Source organism: Colletotrichum chrysophilum (assembly GCF_026319265.1).
Source record: "Colletotrichum chrysophilum strain AFK26 chromosome Unknown scaffold_115, whole genome shotgun sequence".
In the NCBI taxonomy this organism is placed as follows: Eukaryota; Fungi; Ascomycota; class Sordariomycetes; order Glomerellales; family Glomerellaceae; genus Colletotrichum; species Colletotrichum chrysophilum.
Window position 1 is genome coordinate 127,573 of NW_026517402.1, and position 18,078 is coordinate 145,650.

An 18,078-nucleotide genomic window follows, 5' to 3' on the forward strand; every position below is an offset into this window, starting at 1 on the left:
TTGACTTTTACTACTATTGTCGCTATTCCTATCCTGCTCTCTATCATTATTATTATTTTCACTAATATTGCTATTATCGGTATCGTCGCTATTGTCGCTATTGTTATTATCGTCACTACCGTTATCGTCGTTGTCATCGTCGTCGTCGTCGTTGATCGTCCTATCGTCATGTATCTAGTACCCGCCCGGTTAACTAGAAGTATCCGCCCGGATAGCCAAACTCTTCTCTATAAAATCGTAGTCACAGTTTGACTTGGCTCCAATCTGCCCCTCGCTGCCTTTCTATACCTTCAGTAACTCGGTCTCGCACTCGTCAACGAAGCCACGCAGTCACAGCACCGCAAAGGTTCAGGGAACGTTCAAGGTGGTACTGTTATAAGCTATGTGTGATTATGGTGGATCGAAAACGTTACATCTTTCCTGGGTGAATACTTAGATTAAATGCCGAAGTGCCGTCCTGAGCTGATGCTACCTACTCGGGTGATGAGCATATTCTATATACCTGGTTCATCTCTTCAGCCTGTTAGTAAAGCCTGCTCAACTTGCTCACTTTACTAACCTTACAAACCTTGCCCACTTTGCTCACCAAGGTGATCCGATGGTAACCCAGGTTACGTGGCTCGTTCCGAGTCGTGTCCCTTCCGACAGTGCCGGCCTGTCCAGGGGATCAGAAGTCCAGTCCTGGTTCTATTCCTGTCACACGCGAAATGGGGTCGCCTACACGGCGAGTTAGCACCAGACTTCTAAAACACGTCTAAGCAGCTGACACAAAATGTTACCGTGTTCTGCTCGCGTTTCAGAAGAGACCCTACAGCTATGGTACAGCATGACTCGATACAGTCATCTCATGCTCGTTTGACAGCTGCACGTCGCTGTCAGGTGTGGTTCGGGCGGAAATGGTAGCTTTGTAAACACCGAAGTTTACATGCTACCCTGATGCAGTGCGTTTGCTATGGGTTCGCGCTGTCCGGCATGGGTACGAGCTGATTCTATAGTTGAGTAATTCTTTAATAGGGAGCTTCCGGGGTGGCCGACACAGTCGTTTCGAACAGCTAGAAGTTCTATGCCGCTCAAGGGACTGACTAGTGTTAAACTTTAGAATCTCTCCGGACGTACGTATTCATCGTATTCATTCTAAACGGTCAAATCAGTACAAATAAGACGACGTCCAACACTCAGGACGACAGACTTCCCATTAGATATCATTCGCACACATCAACCTAGCATCGTTTCCCAAAACTCACTAGCACCATCATCTCATTGTAAGTGGACCTTCGGGTCGTGACCACAGCCAGATCCTTGACTTACCTCCGCGCCAGGACTCCAAGAAGTTCTCAAGACACAAGCCACTCTACAGTAACACATCATCAACATGCAGTTCTCCAAGATCACCATTCTTCTCACCGCTGCCGTCATGTACGCCGCCGGCGTCAGCGCGTCTTGCCAACAGATCAAGTGCGACAAGACATGCGGCTCAGGCGGTGCTAAGAAGAACTTCTGCGGTTCCATCCAATGCAACGATCTCAACGTCGGCCGAATCACGTGCTGCGATGATGTGCAGTGCACCCAGTAGAGGACTTTCGGATGGATAGAGGGTTATGAACACTGCGAGAAAGACCACTGGCAACTGGCTTGCTTTTTAAATATTGTGCGAGCTCTGCCTAGATACCTTTTGCACTTATCAGACCTCTTAGAAGAGACCATAGCGAATGCATTATTATTATGAATCATTTAAGACGTAAACTTATTGTCCAGAAAGATATCGACAAAGAAAATTAGAAATGGCCATGAGACAGATGAGCAGGGCAGGCACTATCGAGAGAAAGAAACTGAGGAACGGTGAGAATAAAGAGGTTGAGGGTGATGATAGTGACAAGTAAACATGTTGAAATCCGGCATCAGGTGTTCAACTCTGACACTGTCTCAAACGTCTTCTCAAAAGTCTATCGAGACCAGCAGTGCCGTTGTGGGGGGTATGGGGTTGCCTATGTGGAGATATGAGATCCATTCAACTACGAACACTCATTTTGGCTTCCGCATGGCATTCGATAAGTTTCAATAGCTCAACTTTTCGCGTCCTGATCATAGATCCTGCATGGTATCATCATAATGCTGTCGTTCAACGTCCCCGTGCCCTTCAGTCTCGGTGCCATCTCAACAGACACAACAGACCCCAGCTGAAAGAGTTACTTTTCCACCAATACATCCCTTGATTACAGTATTCATCATTACAAGTCACGAAGGTCCGGAGGTATGTACAATAGCCTAGAACTTTTCATAGCTTAGTGGTTCCTGGGTTGGGGAACGAGTCCGACGGCGACCATTGATTGCGGCCCCATGCGGTCGTACCGGCTCAGTCTCGACGTTAGGAGGTCGACCTCGCGACGGTGATAGTCAAACATTCGTCGTTCGAGCTCGATGAGTTCGTATAAGGGGCCAGCGGTGCTGCGTTCTCGTACACTGACAAGCTTCTCCACCTTGGCGTGCTCTTCTTCCAGGACGTCGAGCGGCCACAGAGACTGGCTCTCCGCAAGGCCTCGGGAGGGGAAAAAGTCGTCCAGAAGGAGCAGCATTTGAATCAGCCGACCGTTTAGACTCTCAGGGTTGCGATGTGTGACGGCGTTTTGCAGTCCCATTCGGAGAGTCTGTTTCCCACGTCAGTCTGTGAAGCATGCCCGGTGCTCTTCATCAACTCACCTCCCAAGTTTGAGTTTCGGGCTGAATCAAGGCGCCACCTCTGCGAAGCCAGAAAAGCAACCTTTGTTGTTCGAGTGTCCATGGTCCGGTTATTAGATCGTCGGGTATTGTTGTTTTTGGGTGTACATCAACGTAGAAGTCAAGAGTCGGTTTGGCGCCACTAAGACCATACAGGGCCCAGTCATACTCGAAGCAATCTCTCGAGTCGAAATGGCCGAAGCCCCCGCTCCGGTCGTGAGGTGAGCTTATCGTAGTGTTTTGGTCTGATTCTTCATCCTTAGGACCAACGTGGGTATGTGAGTACCACCTGTCGCGGGCGAAGCGCCAAGCCCAGACCTGCCGGGCCTCAAATATCAAATTCACATTGATCCACGAGCTGGCTAGCACGGAAGACTGTTTGATAGTTAGCATGGAAGTCATAAGTTGCTTAGACGTGAAGTACGTGCCTGGAATTCTGGGTCCCCTGGAAAGAGTTCGGGAAACTTCTCATATCTCCTGAACGACCTCGACTCATCCGTCGCGCCGCGTTTCAAGACAGTCTTGATCGTATGCCGGTCGACCCCGAACCAGCAGTCCCAGGTAGAGTGAAAGGCACTGATGATGACGTTGATGAGAGTTCCTCGACCAGAAAGTAAGGCGCCAATTCTGTTATTACACCTGAGCAAGTTGAGGTTTTCGCTGAAGAGTAGTATGCGCTCGAGGATCTCCAGGGGCATGTGCTCCACCGGGGTTGCACGCTTGGTATCCCGGCGTGCCGGAAGACGGGATCTCCTTTTCTGAGCCGGTTGGGGGGTTGACGGGGACGAGGCGGCTTTGCGTTTGCCTCTGACTCTGATGGGAGTCAACTTCATCATACGAAGACGCCGGTTCCACTTTCTTCGTTTTCCGCAAGTGTCCTGAGACACTGTCAGTTTTCCGATTTCATTCTAGAAAAATGAAGAACAATATGAGGCTTGGAGATGTGCCGAACTTACAAGCCGGGCGGGTGGAGGAGGGGTATCGAGGATGGTTCAAGAGACGGCCGACGCTGAGGTAAGGATGGTGTAAGTGAAAAAACCTTAAGCCGCCGATATTAAACCTCGAATATCCCAAACCAAATCGGCTATCAAAAACTCGGCGAATGAGAAGAAAACGTCGAAAAGCAAGAGTCGCCCGCAAATCAGTATGCCGCCCCAAGATGCTAATACCCCGATCTAAGGAAAACCCTTCACTGGCTTCGACAGGAGAAATGCCCTGTGAGAGAGCGTATTTCCATGTTGTGGGTTAGACAGTGTGAGCACAGTGACCAATGATGTCAAGGACGGTGTGTAATCACCTGGTCCGTGCATGCGGACCCGACTCTAACTCTTTCCCGTTGCGCGGAAAAACGGCCGAAAAAAAGTGTTGGCAGCAGGAAAGCTCGTGGCATCAATTGTTGGTTTGCGATATATCTTCAAACGACCGCCAGCAAGTGGCCTCGTGCATCTTCAGCTGAGCCGCTGTGTGTGCGACCTGTCGGCTGTTCGTGATGCCTCCGCCATTACGCACCCCGGTGCCCTCGACGAGCCTACTTCGATTCCTGCGATCGCAAACGGAGACGTCGTCAGTGTTCGGCCCGGGCCGGTGTGCTGCTCTTCGACCTGGCCAGGCTCGACCTGCGGCTCATAACCAACAGTGTCCCGCAAAGAGGACTCCGAGGACGGGTGTGAGATCGATTACCACGACCTGCAAGGGACCCGAGTTGCTTCGAACCTCGCCCCGCAGACCCGAGCTCGTCACACTGCGGGCAACTCGCAAGCGCAGTGGCGCAACGATTGTCTCCTTCAGCACGACATGCATGAGGCGCGATGCCTGCGGTGACGAATCTTCCGCCCCGCGCCGGACATGGAAGGAGAGGCTTTGGGGTATGAAGGGAAGGGGAGGGGCCAAACCGCTACAACCCAATGACCTCCCTGCTCACGATGACGGCGAGGCTGGCTCGATGTTCAACAATCGCCGAATCCTAGCCGCAAAAGCTGCGCTGGAACCGAGGCTGCGATGTACCGAGGTGGACGAGACTGGCGAGGTTATCCTGGTGGATGGGGAGTTCAAGAAGACGGAGCTGATCGCAAAGGTTCGACTCGGCTGCGCACATTCCTTGGAAGTTCCGGATATGCTGACGAGGGTTGCTACAGTATGGCCTTCTGCCTCGTGATCTGCGAAAGATCGACTCTTCCAACCTGCCTCACATTCTAGTCCGCCAGTCGGCGATTCTTCTCAACCTCTTGCACTTGAAAGTGCTCATCAAGAAGGACCGCGTGCTGCTCTTCGATGTATACGGCTCCAAGACCTCGTACCCGCAGTCGGCCTTCATGTACGATCTGCAAGGCAAACTGAAGCAAAAGCAGGCACACGGCGGCGTCAACGGCCTGCCCTACGAATTTCGCGCTCTCGAAGCCGTCTTGACATCCGTCACCTCGGAACTGGAAGCCGACTTTGAATCGGTCAGAGACCCCGTCATCCGTGTCCTCAGCGAGCTCGAGGACGATATCGACCGGCACAAGCTTCGTATCCTCCTCATTCTCTCGAAGCGGGTGAGCACCTTTGAGCAGAAGGCCAAGCTCGTGAGGGACGCCATCGAGGAGCTGCTGGAGGCTGACGACGATCTCGCGGCCATGTACCTGACCGAGAAGGCACACGATCTGTACCGCGGCGTGGACGACCACACGGAAGTCGAGTTGCTCTTGGAGTCGTACAACAAGCTTTGCGACGAAATCGTTCAGGAGGCTCAGAACTTGGTTTCCAGCATCCGCAACACCGAGGAGATGTATGTGAACCAAAATCCCTTTGACCCAGACGCCACATTAGCTAACTCTCCGCCCAGCATCCGCGCCATCCTGGACGCAAACCGCAACTCCCTCATGTTGCTCGATCTCAAGTTCTCCGTAGGCACCCTCGGCCTCGCCATGGGCACCTTCCTCGCGGGCCTCTACGGCATGAACCTCGAAAACTTCATCGAGGAGACGAACTGGGGCTTCGCGGGCGTCACCGCCATCTCCTGCGGCTTCTCCCTCCTCGTCTGCTGGTACGGCCTCGTCAAGCTCCGCAAGGTCCAGCGCGTCAAGATGATGTTTGACGAGCGCGGGCCCCTGACCACCCGCAACGCCGGCGCCAGCGGCCCAGCCAGCCGCGGCGGAAGCCAGCACTGGTTCCAGGACGACGGCGCTGTTGGCCTCCTCGAGGCCCGGAATCGCGAAAAGTTCAGACGGGTGACGAACCAGAAGGCAGCCGCTGCCAGCTCCAAAACGGCCGCCAAGAAGTCGTGGTTCCAGTAAACGAGTGGGGGCGATATCGTAGCTTTGCTGTTCCGTGCTGAAAAGCCAAGCGCCCCTTGTACTCGAGCCACCGAAGGATTCGCGTGATTCGGGATCGGCGCAAGACAACCTTTAGACGGAGTGGGCCACGGCGTTCCGGAAGAGGGAGAGGCAAAACAGCCGCTGCTTTGAGGGAAGAGAGAAGGAGCCGCCGACGACAAGTGCTGATGAATAATCCCAACGCTTCCTCCCCTCTCCTCCCGCCTCGTTTCTTGTAAATCAGTGTACATCACTATTGTATCGTACTGTACATACACTCCCCAGGGGGCCCATCATCTTCTCATCTCATTGTCAGGAGTTTACATGCGCATGCCTGTACGATACAGACTTTTTAACCACTTCAAGTTATACCCCTCCAAATAGAACGAAAAGATGGAATTACTCGGCTGTGGAGTCTCATTTGACCTTTCTCAACAGTGACTTGACACCAGTTTTATCTATTGGTCCGATCTGATTGGATGCTTTCAAGCGCCGAACCAACTACTTACTTCGCGCGTCGAGGGGTTGCAGGATCCCTCAGATTCGAGATGGGCACACAACAACCCTCCGCTACACGCCGTGGCGGCTGCGACTACTCGATCCAGCTAAATGCTGAAGCTTAAACCTTTTCTAGTTGCACCTTTTGTTCTCTCTGGGGTGAACTACCTTCTTCGACCGATGGTAAGTTGATAGTCAGGCTGAGGTTCCGAAAACGTCACAATCGGTGTTCGGCTTTGTGCTGCGCAGAGACAACAAGGAAGGGAAACGCTCTTCCGGCCCCCTTGCCCTTGTTTCTTTTGTTTCAAACAACGAACCATTTTTCTGACGAAAGGGCTCTTCTTTTCTTTCTCGCTTGCTGACCCCGCGGTTCGTCCGCGTTTTATTCGGAATGGCGAGTCTTCTTTTTCTTCCTGTGTTCATTTTGAGACATCTTCTTAAAGGCTTTGAAGACTAGCTTCTGCTATTTTCAGACCACTTGGGGCTTCGGGAAGACAGCCAGCCAGCCAGGTTACCAGTGTCTCGCCAAAGACGTTGGGAGGAGAAACGAAAACGAGGCGATGGGCGCACTGGCACATGAGATCATTGGCCGCATGGCATGGCGCGCGTTGATCGTGGGGTTCATTACAAAGGGCAGGCCAGAGCTTCTCGAGGTAAGCGCGGCCGTTTCGGCCGACGGAGATGGCTCCATGGTTTCCTACTGGCAGAGGAGAAGGTAGCGAAAGAGAGGTTTTGGTGTGCCTTGCTTTTCGAATTGGTCCAAACATCTTCGACCCCTTGCCCTGGCCGCTCAGGAAGTGGTGTTTCTACTGCTGCTGCTGCACCTGACTGACTCGCTGCGCCGGCGGTTGGCGATGATGCCATTCGATTGGCTTGAGCTTGCCGGCAGCTGGAAAGTGGCGGTCTGTTGCATCACTTCTGGTGGCGTTGTAGGTGTGCATTTCTTTTCAGGCGTTGATGCCATTCAGGGTGAGCTGGAAAGACAGGCCCTTGCATTGTTGCCCTGTCATTTGCGTCGATGGGTTGAGATCCGAGAGCATGGCTTTGCAAGACGTGATCAACCTCAACTGAATTGGTCATCGTTTACTTAAGCATACTCATTAGCAAAGCTTCTCCAGAAAAGCAACTAACCGGCAGAAGAGGATGCCGAGTATCGCCGTTGGTCTGGGTCAATGTCACGAGGTTAGATCGCGATGGACACCTCAATGAGGGTTCGCGGACAGGGCGAGAAAGAGGCAAACGATATCTCAGCAGTCTAATTTGTCCCTAGCTCCCGAGAAACGTCGGTTCTGCCTCAATGCTAGAGATGACCCTGCCAACCGAGCATCTTTCGTCTGTACTTCATTCCAGGTTCGCCCGTTGAGGGGATAGCCCGGCCGCCGGGCCAAAGTCAAACATTGGCCAGACCACTCGGGTGAGCGTTTCTCAAGGCACCGTGCCGCTTTCTTGCTCCAGCGTGCAGGATGGCCACGAGGTGCTCGTGTCGTCATGGAATCCGAGAGCGAAACGTCCAAACCTCCGAACCATGATGCCCGTTCACAATCGCTTGCATACCTAGAGATCAACCGATTTGGCAAGTACACTGCCAGGTCTTGTTGAGTCTTGGGATTCATGTCCAGTCCGCTGCCGCTGCAAACCATCGTCCAAGTCGTACGAGCACGAGGGCTCGGAAGCTCGGAAATAGAGCTTGATCTCTTCACTCTGATTGCATGTTTTGCTGAAGGTTGAGCTGTAAGTTCTAAGCAAACCCGAAGGATTCAGCGGGGTTTAGCAGAAATACCAAAGCTCCTTGCACCACAACTCCGTAGCTCCTACGTCGTCAGCGTCTGGTCCGGGCTTCATAGCAACAGAGCTCCGCAGCCCAGCACACAAGAGTTCCGGTTGGTCCGCCAGTGAGGCTATCGGGTTCCAAGACCTACTAACGTAGATCATCAGCCAACTTTTATCTCGTTGCTCCAACTCAAAATCGAAAGGGCTGGAATGATTGTTGACACGATGTCGATAGCTGCAATGCCTGAGGCCCCAGGGGGGACGGCGCCCAGCTGCTCAAACTGCTTCCAACGGATACGGTCGCCATTGTACGCACGGCCTAGGGCTGAATTCATTGCGCCCTACGGCGTTCTCCGTGGGAGCCCGAGCGTGAACACAACATGATGGAGTCTGGTTCAATCCATTGTCTAGACCACTGTTGCTGGTGGTCCACAGACGGGACCCGGAGTTGACAGCGGAGACACGTCGGCCGGCGTGGGGCCGGACGGGAGCGTGCCCCACTAGTGCTATAGAGGGCGTAAGATGGTTCCCGATGTGAGCATGCAGAACATGGCAAACAGAGAAAAGCGTCGACCTGGACAGGCTCCATAGAGTTGGGGGAGAATAAATGAGTTGAGTTGGTTTGCGGGGATCTATTATCTTGAGTCAAGATGGTGTGCCGCACGACGAATGGGGGAAGAAGCCCAGAGTCATGACCTCAATAAGAGTGTTTGTAAATGGCTGAAGAGCAACTGGGAGCTTGAGCCATCGGCCGGCCTTATTATCGATCCTATAGGTCTCACGGACATTTTCAAAGCTTAAGTGGCGAGCAGTTGAGAGCTGTAGGTTTTGAATGTAGCATCCAAGTAGCTTTTGGAGACTGAGGGGCCAGGACTTGACGTGCAACACGTTGAATATGGAGGTTCCTGAGGGGAATGGCATTGTCGCCGCGCAGCTGTGAATCCGTACAGAATTCGATTGCTTCCCGGCGTCGTAAACACGGGTAGTCTGTAAGTCAATGTTGGCCACGAAGATGGCCAATTACCGCAAATATTGACGGCGTATGCGGACATCCGTGAGAGATGAGAAACAGAAGGGGTAGGAGATTGAGGATGAGGCTTAGCAATTCGCATGTAGCTAGACCCCAGTCGCGCGGAACTGGGATGGGGCTTTCTTGGGGAAGTGGGCTGATGTTTACGTACTATTGTTATCCGTATTGTACTTTCAGTCGAAGCCCTTCGTCGGTTGTAAGGAGCTAGCATGGCAGGAGAGTCTGCCATTGCTTCTGTTTGGAGAGAGACCGGACGTCAGTAACCGCAGAAATGCGGGAAACATCTGGCGCTGAGGCTGGTGGCCCGGTCGCGGAGTGTCCCCGTCCACCCGTGCGGGAAGAGACGTGGGCCTGGGATCAGGTCTGGAATCCTGGACCGATATGCTGTCAGCAACCGCAAAGCATGACAATAACGTCGAGGAGCCTGGGGCGGGGAACAGGGTCAGGGAAAGATGGGCGGTGCAAGTGACCCGATATGCAAACGAACCAAGGCATCCGTAATCAGCATCGAGATTTGGGTGCTTCAGAAACCTGGGTGCTGGAGACAGCAGACGTCGTGTTTGCTTCACCGCCGGACGTCTGTGTGTCCGGGGCAGGGGACTTTGGATGGAGCCTTGAAAATGGGGGATGTTGATGGGGATTCGGGCATGAGATGGACGGGGCAAGGGCAGCTGGAATCGGACTGGGCCATCGTGTTATCGGCAGCCTCCCGCGATAGGCAGTGCTGGTGGAAAGGCAGTGTAAATTGGCCCACCGGCGACGGCGCTTAATTCAGGTCGACATGCAATAATTGGTGGTGGTGGTAGTGGTGGTGGTGTTCCGTTTGTGTTTGTGCCGCCGTCAGGTACTAAGTCATGAATAGGTGGTGGGCATGGAGGTGCGGAAGAAAAGTCTAGATACAAAGCAGATTAGAAGGAGAAGGACAGGCAAGGCAAGCATGAGATGCAAATCTACCTTTTGCATGTTTGACGGCAGCTTCGTTTCTGCATGTCGCTTGGGTGATTCGGCCAAGCAAGGAAAGGGCTGCGGGTGACATAACACAAAGCAGAGCGTGTCCATTGTATCTGCATGCACGGCACATTGCAACTGCAATGTACCTCAGACGGACTGGGCCACCTCGCTGCAATCTTTCTTAGGTGCCTCCAGCTTACATCAGGTAACCTAGAGAGTGGCCAGCATCTCAGGTAAGTGTCCCTCAGCTAAAGGGCAATCGTCCACTTCCACCCAAGTCTCCTCCTGCCTTACCAGGTACGAGAGCGGTACGTACCTTCCCTTAGCTGTGACAGCGCCGGTCTGGTCCTCCCTGGGTAGGTACCTAGATATGCCAGACGAGACGACCTTGTATCTCTCGTATGGGGCCACCGGCCAAAGGGCACCTAGACTCAGTCTCACGTCGCGTATCTCGCGGCGCAACGCCTTCACGCATTGGCCGGTGCCGCCACTTGAGCCCGCCTGGTCGGCTATGCAGGAAATGGAAATCAGGTCATCAGATGTGGCGCCAGCGGCAGGAAACACCAATCCCAAAAGTTCTTCGGAGGAGTTGCCCATCTTTGTCATTTCTCAGACGGTGCCTTAGCACATTGGTTAAGGCAGGGAAGGTGGGAAACCACCAAGCCAGAGAGATCACGCTTCACTCACCTCTGCTTGCTGCTCTACTCTATCCTGCTCTGCTCTGCTCTGTCCTGCCCTTCAAACCACACCCAAACACATGTGCTTTCTTTTTTGCCCTGCTCAGCGTTGCTGTCGCCCTCCACCATCTTTCGTCGCAGCCCAGCAAGCCAGGAAGGAGGTCGCCATCGGTGGTGTCCTTGTCCTCCCGTCACCCTTCTCCACCATCATCGGCGTTTTGGTCAGTTCTGACTTAGCTGTCTGAGCCCGCACCGGTTTGCTGTCCCCATCCACTTGGGATCTTCAGCAAGGGCCCAACGCCAACGGCCAACGACGACCCCCAGTGCCCCTACGGATACGGTACGCAGTAGACCACCAACCAAGGATTTCTTTCCTCTTCAACATCAGCCGACTGCGAATAACAATCAAGTCCAAATCACACAGTCCCACCTGCACCCGGCGCTTCCTGGGGACTCGACAGCAACAAGAAGCAAAATTGCTGCACAATAAGCAAAGAAAACGAAGCCCGCAATACCCACTTCGTCGCCGTTGTCGAACTTATTTCCTCTCTCTCTCTCTCTCGCCCTCCGTCCATCATTCATCCACTTGCTGGTGGCCATCTACACACGCGCACACACTCTTCGCCTGCCAACCCTTTCTCGCCCTTTCAGTCGGGACGTTGGACGTGTTTCTCACTTTCTTTGTGTGTTTTTCACAATCCTCATCGACCATCGTTGTCGCCCCTCATCAACCCGGCATTCAGATGATACCCGGCTGCTACTCAATCGCTACTTGAACCCCCGCCCTGGTCTAGCCTGTCGCCCCCTCGTCATTCTCAAGGGTCCCCAAGAACCGCGCTTTCGCCCTGCCGTCAACCGCCCTTTGACTCGACCCTCTTCCGACCGCGCTGCAAGTCGCACACTCGCATTCTACTCCTCCTCTCAGCCCCCCTCCTCATCTTTCGCCAGAAACCTTGCATCATTCCATCCGTCAGACACGCCCGCGGTCCAGGCCGCATCCCAATTCGCTCTTCTTCTCCTACTCCAAATCGCACACCCCAAAATCCAGAAAGTTCACTCGCAGGTCACTCGTCGTCCTCCCGCCCTGCACTTGCACCTGCTGCACCTGCACCCGACCCGACCTTCACACCACAAGACAAGACAAGCCAGCCTTGGGGGTGCTTCCCTTCCCGCCTTGGGCCCTCCTTGCCTGCCCGCCTTTGTCCGCCATCGCGCAGAAACCTTGGCTGACCTCTCGTCCTATCATTGCCGCTGTCCCCTCGTGGGTTCATCCTTTCTCCGGCTCCCCCTCGATCCGTTCGATGTCAAGTCACTACTTGCAACTGCCGTTTCAAAAACACTGCGCATTAATCGACAATTAGTCGTGTGCCCTCGTCATTCACCTGCTTGACCGGCCGGCGTGGCCCGGAGAGCTGCGAACCACACCGAGACCCGAACCACGATGCCGCTGCTTGCGCTGCCCTGACTTGACCATTGTACTTCTTCAGCCCCTCGCAACCCGCCATGGGCTCGCTCACCGGCCAGACGAGCTCGACTCCCGACATGGCCTCTAGCCCGGCTGCCCTGCCGTCCCCCGAGGACGATGAGGCAGACTATCTTGACCAAGTCCTGCGCCTGTCCACCCAAACCACCGAGGCCGCCATCGACGAAGAACTGGTCGCGAAGGCCACGGCACTCGGTATATCTACTTCAGGGCTTACGCCAGAAAATACCGATGCAGGCCCCGAGTCGCGAGCTTCAACCGTTGCGACCCAGCATGTACGGACCTTTTCCACCGCCTCGCGCGATTCCGCGAGCACCACCTTGACCTCCCATCCCTCTCTCAACACGGCTCCGTTCACCGCTGCCACGGCCGACGTGCCACCAAACTCGCTGGCAAGGAAGAGATCCAAGAGCCTTACATTCTCGCACTACGACAAGTATCTGTCACAATTGGACCCTAATATTCACCAACCCAAGATCCAGAAGGCGCCGCTTCCAGCAGTCCTTGACCCATCTACGCACAGCCTATTCAGCGTGTCCACCAGAAGGAGCTACTTCAGTATCAAGGAGGGCATTAGAAAGATTCGATGGAAGAGGCGGTCCGCCCTCATGGAGTCCACGATGTAAGGGCGATGGCCTGTTTTGAGATGAAATTTCACCCGCTAACACCAAACCAGTTCTTGTATATGCTGTCGCAACGAATTCAACAAGCCGAGTGATCTGCACAGCTTGCCCTGCGGCCACACCTACTGCGCCGACTGCCTCGGCATAATGATCCAGCAGGCGACGACAGATGAGTCCAAGATGCCGCCGCGATGCTGCACCCAACCCATTCCGGGATCCATCATCCAGAAGATACTCACCCGAGAGGAGCAGCATGCGTTTTTGAAGGCGGTGCTACAATTCAGCACTCCCTGGGAAGCTAGAGTCTTTTGCCCAAACACAGCATGCGGCGAGTTCATTCCTCCCCGAAACCGAATCGATCCCAAACACCCCTTCGATGTCGTCTGCCGAAAGTGCCGGACCAGAGTTTGCATAATGTGCAAACGAAACGCACACGCCATCGGAAAGGACTGCCCGTCGGACTGGGAACTGGAAGCCGTGTTGAAGATGGGTGAAAAGTCTGGCTGGAGAAGGTGTTACAAGTGCCGGTCGTTGGTCGAACTGAGCCAGGGTTGTACTCACATGACGTGCAGATGCAAGGCTCAATTTTGCTACATTTGCGGCGCCATCTGGGACCCGTCGGTAGGCTGTCCCAACTTCTGCAACGGGGACGAAGAGCTAGAGCGGCGCAGGATGGAGGAAGAGGCTAGAGAAGCCGAGCTGGAGGCAGAGAAGGCAGCCCAAGAAGCTGCCGCGGCTGCCGAAGCGGCAGAGAAAGTCGAGGCGGAAAAGCGCACACGAGGCAGCCCACAATTCGCCAAATTGGATGAATTGATGGCGGAAGAGTTGGAACGATTCCGTGTTTACATGCGGAAAACGAAGTGGCTCATGTGGACTCGACAAGCGGAGAAGAAGCAAGCAACCGTTGACAGGTACTCGGATCTGATCGAGAAGATGAAGGAACGCCATGCCAAAACAGCAGCTCATCTTGAGGAACGACAAATCGAGGCCGAGATGGACCTGAGATCAACGCTGGACCAAAGCGAGAAGAGCGTCAAGATCCGTTTGAAGCATATGGAGGCATACTGCGATGGACTCGGCCGAACCCAAAACTCGGACTTGCCGCCGAGAGTTGTCACTGAGAGAGACTTGCGCTTGCTGGGACAACAGTACAACGTACGAGACGGCATGGAGCGACTGCATCAAGCGAAGATTAATGTCCTACGAGATCGGCAGGCTAAGCGAATGGAAGAGCTTCTGGAACGCCAGGAGCAGGAGCTTGAGAAGCTGACGGATAAGAAAGAGCAGGAGATAGAGAATCTGGCAACGGATTTTGCGCAAGAAGAAGATACCCTGGTCAGAACTTTTAATGACCGCAAGCAGAGATTGCAACGGCGTTGGCTACTAGCAATTGAGATTCTCCGAAAAGAGCTCGAGGAGCAGACCAAAGACCAATACGCGTCTCTGGATTTGCCAGCTTGGCCCGACGACACGGAGACGCAGGACGAGATTCTGGCATCGCTCCCTGACTCCCCGGCGAGTGAGGATTAACTTTGCCCACACCGATGCGGATTGACGCTTGCTTTTGAATTCTCACGGCATTACTTGCACCGAGCTTTCTTTGCGTTCATACTTTCCTTTTTTTTTTTTTTTTGGGGGGGGGGGGGGGGGTGGGAGGGGCGGGCTACAAATGCCAGCTTCACAGCTACGGTCCAAAGACATATCGTCAGGCAGAGAAATGCCAAAGACGAGAATTGCTTGCTGCCGAAAATAGGCAGGTTTGTTGAAGGTACAACTCCGTAACATGATGTCGTGTCCAAGTAATGATGCAGTTGTAGGCGACCGCGCTAGGATGGTCGACAGCGAACACGTTCTCGATCAGGCCCAGCACACATGTAATTGTATCTCCTTGAGTGTAGATATATTGAGGTCAAACGTCAAACTCTCGTCGTTACGGACTACTTGGTATCGTAGGAAAAGCAGAGCGTCTCTAAGTTTCGGTCCTCCGCAACAACCCGGCGCACGAGGCCATGGATTCCGTTTTTGGTCTCCCTCTCCGTCCGTCCCGCAACCAGTATCAGGCGCTGTCTATGCCGAATCAATCATCCTAGGTTTCTCTGTTGCGTTCCTCAAGGCAACATTTCCGAGGAACGAGGTGGATTGTGGTCTCAGTCGAAGATCACCACACAAAATGTCCATCGCCTTTTGCTCGCAAGTCCCGATCCGGTCCCCAGCGTCGCGCGCGCTGTCATGAGGTTTTATTGTGTGAGATTCAGACTCAGATGCTATTGAGCATGAGAAGTGAGTGCGTGCATCGATTGGTGCACATGCGCGGGCGCAAGCGGTGTGAAGGGGGTGGTCGAATCGCGCGCGAGGAGGGTGCGCCGTCATCGTCCACAGACGCACACCTGTCTCACTTCATCCACAGACGCACAACCCACCCAACACGAACCGACGACACCTTGTGTGTCTTGGCACCTCACCCTCAGCCACAGTCATGCTTCTCGTTCAGCCAGCTAACCCCGGCTACTCTTCGCCGCAGATAACCGCCATTTTCTGTTCAGTCGCCTGTCGGCCGACCTCGAATTTTCCGTTCGTTTCGGGAGACCAAAGCTCTCGTCACGCGTCTCGTGGACGGTGGGCTTACGATGAACACCTGCGGCACTGAATGAGTCCGCAGGCCGTTGCGATTCCATCAGCGGATTGCGGCTAACAACGGCGCCATCCCAGCTCGTGTTAGGTATCGTGATCCGATGAACCTTTTCATCGTTGGCGGCGTTGAGCCGGCGATGCTTGTGGAGTCGAACTGTCGCCTGATGAGTTTTTTCGTGCTACATCTTCCCCTTCTTCTTAGGCTGACCCGTAACCACCTGCAATGCGCGACAGTCTTGTTATGCAAGCGAATGACTTCATGAACCAAAAACACCAAATATCATGCATCGTTTCAATTCCTTGCCAGAATTGTTTATCTCGCGCGGCCGTTGACAGCCCTGGCCTTTGCCGCCGCACTGGTACTCGCGCCCGTCGTGTGACCGTTGGTCGTCTCTGCAGGCAAAGCTTTCTGCTGGGTTTCGTCCTCGGCATCCGTGCCCTCCGCCTCGCTCCGGTCATCCTCGGCTATGTCATAGGCAAGAAAGCGATAAGCTATGCGGAAGATGTGGAAAAGCCAAAAGAGGTTCAGGGCTTGGAGAGAGCCCAGGAGGCCGAGGGTGATGTACTGAGACAGGGTGCACTTGTACTGCTGGGTGGCCCAGTTCAACTCGAAAGGGCCGACAGTGGTATACTCGGTGAAAAGTGACAAGATGATCTTGAGGTTGATGTAATGACGCAGGTAAATCCAAACACTGACGAAGAAGAAGAAGTATGGTGCAACAATCGGCGAGTCGATGTAGTTGAGCACCTTGGAAGTCTATGGCACTTATTAGTAAATTGTTCCCTTTGCCGCTTCCCCGGCCGGATTTTACAAAGTATGTTAATGCGGGTTTCGGAAACTTACAGCGAGGAAGAAGTCGCTAATGTCGTGAGTGGTATAAACAGCTAGTCCCATGTAGGTGAAGTGAAAGCGGTAACTCAGGGCAATCAGAGCAAGGCTAACAATGTGGTGCCCGACCAACTCCTTGAAGTCCTTGCGAGGCTTCTCAAGGCCAAGTAACAGAACGAGGGCTTGTTGTGCCCAGTACGCGGCCTGGAATAGGTAATAGAACTTGAACCCGGCCTCGTGAGACACATGCGGAAAGTCCTCGTACATGCCTCGTGTGCTAAAGTACCAGACAGGCGTCTTGCTCATGACATACAAGCCGGCAGGACCCAGACAAGCAAAGTATATAGCCGTATACATTTGCTCCATGAACCGAGCCTGCTTTCCGCGAGACCGAAGACCAGCGGCACGAGCTAGCGGGCGCAAGAATTCTTGCATGATGAACTCGCGAGTAAAAGTGAGGACGATGGTCCAGAAACCCACGAAGGCTATGTCCCATAGTCCTTTGCCATATTGAATTGGTGCATCGGGCTTGGCCGGGTCCGGAGGCAGACGGTACGAGAGGAAGATGAAGCGAGAGGCAGTGTTCGAGTCGGAGGGGTCTACGGCGTATGCGCCGCCGAAGATGGCGATGACGATGGCGGGAACGAGGTAGGTGTATCTGATCATGGCCTGACGGAAACGAGAGAGGACGCCGCGTGCACGCCGGCGTTTTGAAACTCTTTTGGTTGTAGGACTTGACTGAGGTGAGAAAACGGGGTTGTCAGTTGAGTCAACATAGAAAGAGGAGGGGATGTTGAACTGGAATGTCCAGCTACAGGCTTCTTCAAGATGAGGATAGCAGGGGATGAGCACTTACTGGTGGGATGGGGCTGTCTCCGGCAGTGTAGCTTGCGAGTGCAGGGCCTGTGTCACCGGCACGAATATCCTGGCCGAGGGCACTGGACTTCCGACGTCGCGTAGTGCGGGAGGAATTTGAGGAATGGTGGTCAATGACGGAGTGCAATTGGTCGACGGAGGTGTTGAGGAGAGGGAAAGGTTCGGAGTCGGCCATTGTCGCAAAAGAGGTCCTCTTGGGACGGTGTCTCGGTTCGTTTAAAGCAGCTGGAGGCGCGGGACGGGGAGGGCGGAAAGCTGACTGATTTGTGACCTCGAGGGAGAGACGTGGAAGGGAGGGATGGATGGACGAGGCAGGACGATTCGACAAAGATTGGAAGGGAGGAAAGGATGTCGGGGTTTGAGTTCTAGAGCACTTTCTTGCGGGTGTGGAGAAAGAATGCCGGACAGGGCAAGAGGTGGGTGAAAAGGAGGTTGTTGGTTATTAGACGTCGAGATGGTCAGGGGGGCACGTTGTCGATCATGGAAGTGCGGGCAAAAAAAGGTAAGGCGAACGCTGCACCGTTTGGCGGGTCTGTGGAGCGGAGCAGGAGCAGTATGAGGCAGAGGCAGAGGCAGAGGCAACAGCTGCGACAGTCAAAGTGAAGTGGTGCCTTACTCGGGAACCGTACAACGAGGTCCAAGGCCGTCTCAAGGGTGTTCCCTGGCCCTGCTTTGTTTCGTCGTCGAATTCGTCTGACCGGC

At 54.0% G+C, this 18,078-nt stretch overlaps 5 protein-coding genes across 5 annotated transcripts; 3 read left to right on the forward strand and 2 right to left on the reverse strand.

Moving 5' to 3' along the window:
* Positions 1–1,372: 1,372 nt before the first annotated feature.
* COL26b_010599 (uncharacterized protein) lies at positions 1,373–1,573 on the forward strand (the record flags this gene model as incomplete). Its single annotated transcript, XM_053183292.1, has 1 exon — positions 1,373–1,573. The coding sequence occupies one exon, from the start codon at positions 1,373–1,375 to the stop codon at positions 1,571–1,573; it is 201 nt and encodes a 66-aa protein (XP_053032785.1).
* A 709-nt stretch (positions 1,574–2,282) lies between these two features.
* Positions 2,283–2,779, reverse strand: COL26b_010600 (uncharacterized protein; the record flags this gene model as incomplete). The annotated part of the gene is made up of 2 exons (XM_053183293.1): positions 2,283–2,645; positions 2,759–2,779. The coding sequence occupies 2 exons, from the start codon at positions 2,777–2,779 to the stop codon at positions 2,283–2,285; spliced, it is 384 nt and encodes a 127-aa protein (XP_053032786.1).
* A 1,425-nt stretch (positions 2,780–4,204) lies between these two features.
* MRS2 (magnesium ion transporter) lies at positions 4,205–5,990 on the forward strand (the record flags this gene model as incomplete). The annotated part of the gene is made up of 2 exons (XM_053183294.1): positions 4,205–4,789; positions 4,851–5,990. The coding sequence occupies 2 exons, from the start codon at positions 4,205–4,207 to the stop codon at positions 5,988–5,990; spliced, it is 1,725 nt and encodes a 574-aa protein (XP_053032787.1).
* Positions 5,991–12,437: 6,447 nt separating this feature from the next.
* On the forward strand, positions 12,438–14,570 carry COL26b_010602 (uncharacterized protein; the record flags this gene model as incomplete). Its single annotated transcript, XM_053183295.1, has 2 exons — positions 12,438–13,039; positions 13,094–14,570. The coding sequence occupies 2 exons, from the start codon at positions 12,438–12,440 to the stop codon at positions 14,568–14,570; spliced, it is 2,079 nt and encodes a 692-aa protein (XP_053032788.1).
* A 1,414-nt stretch (positions 14,571–15,984) lies between these two features.
* On the reverse strand, positions 15,985–17,551 carry COL26b_010603 (uncharacterized protein; the record flags this gene model as incomplete). The annotated part of the gene is made up of 3 exons (XM_053183296.1): positions 15,985–16,428; positions 16,516–17,169; positions 17,357–17,551. The coding sequence occupies 3 exons, from the start codon at positions 17,549–17,551 to the stop codon at positions 15,985–15,987; spliced, it is 1,293 nt and encodes a 430-aa protein (XP_053032789.1).
* Between the last annotated feature and the right edge of the window lie 527 nt (positions 17,552–18,078).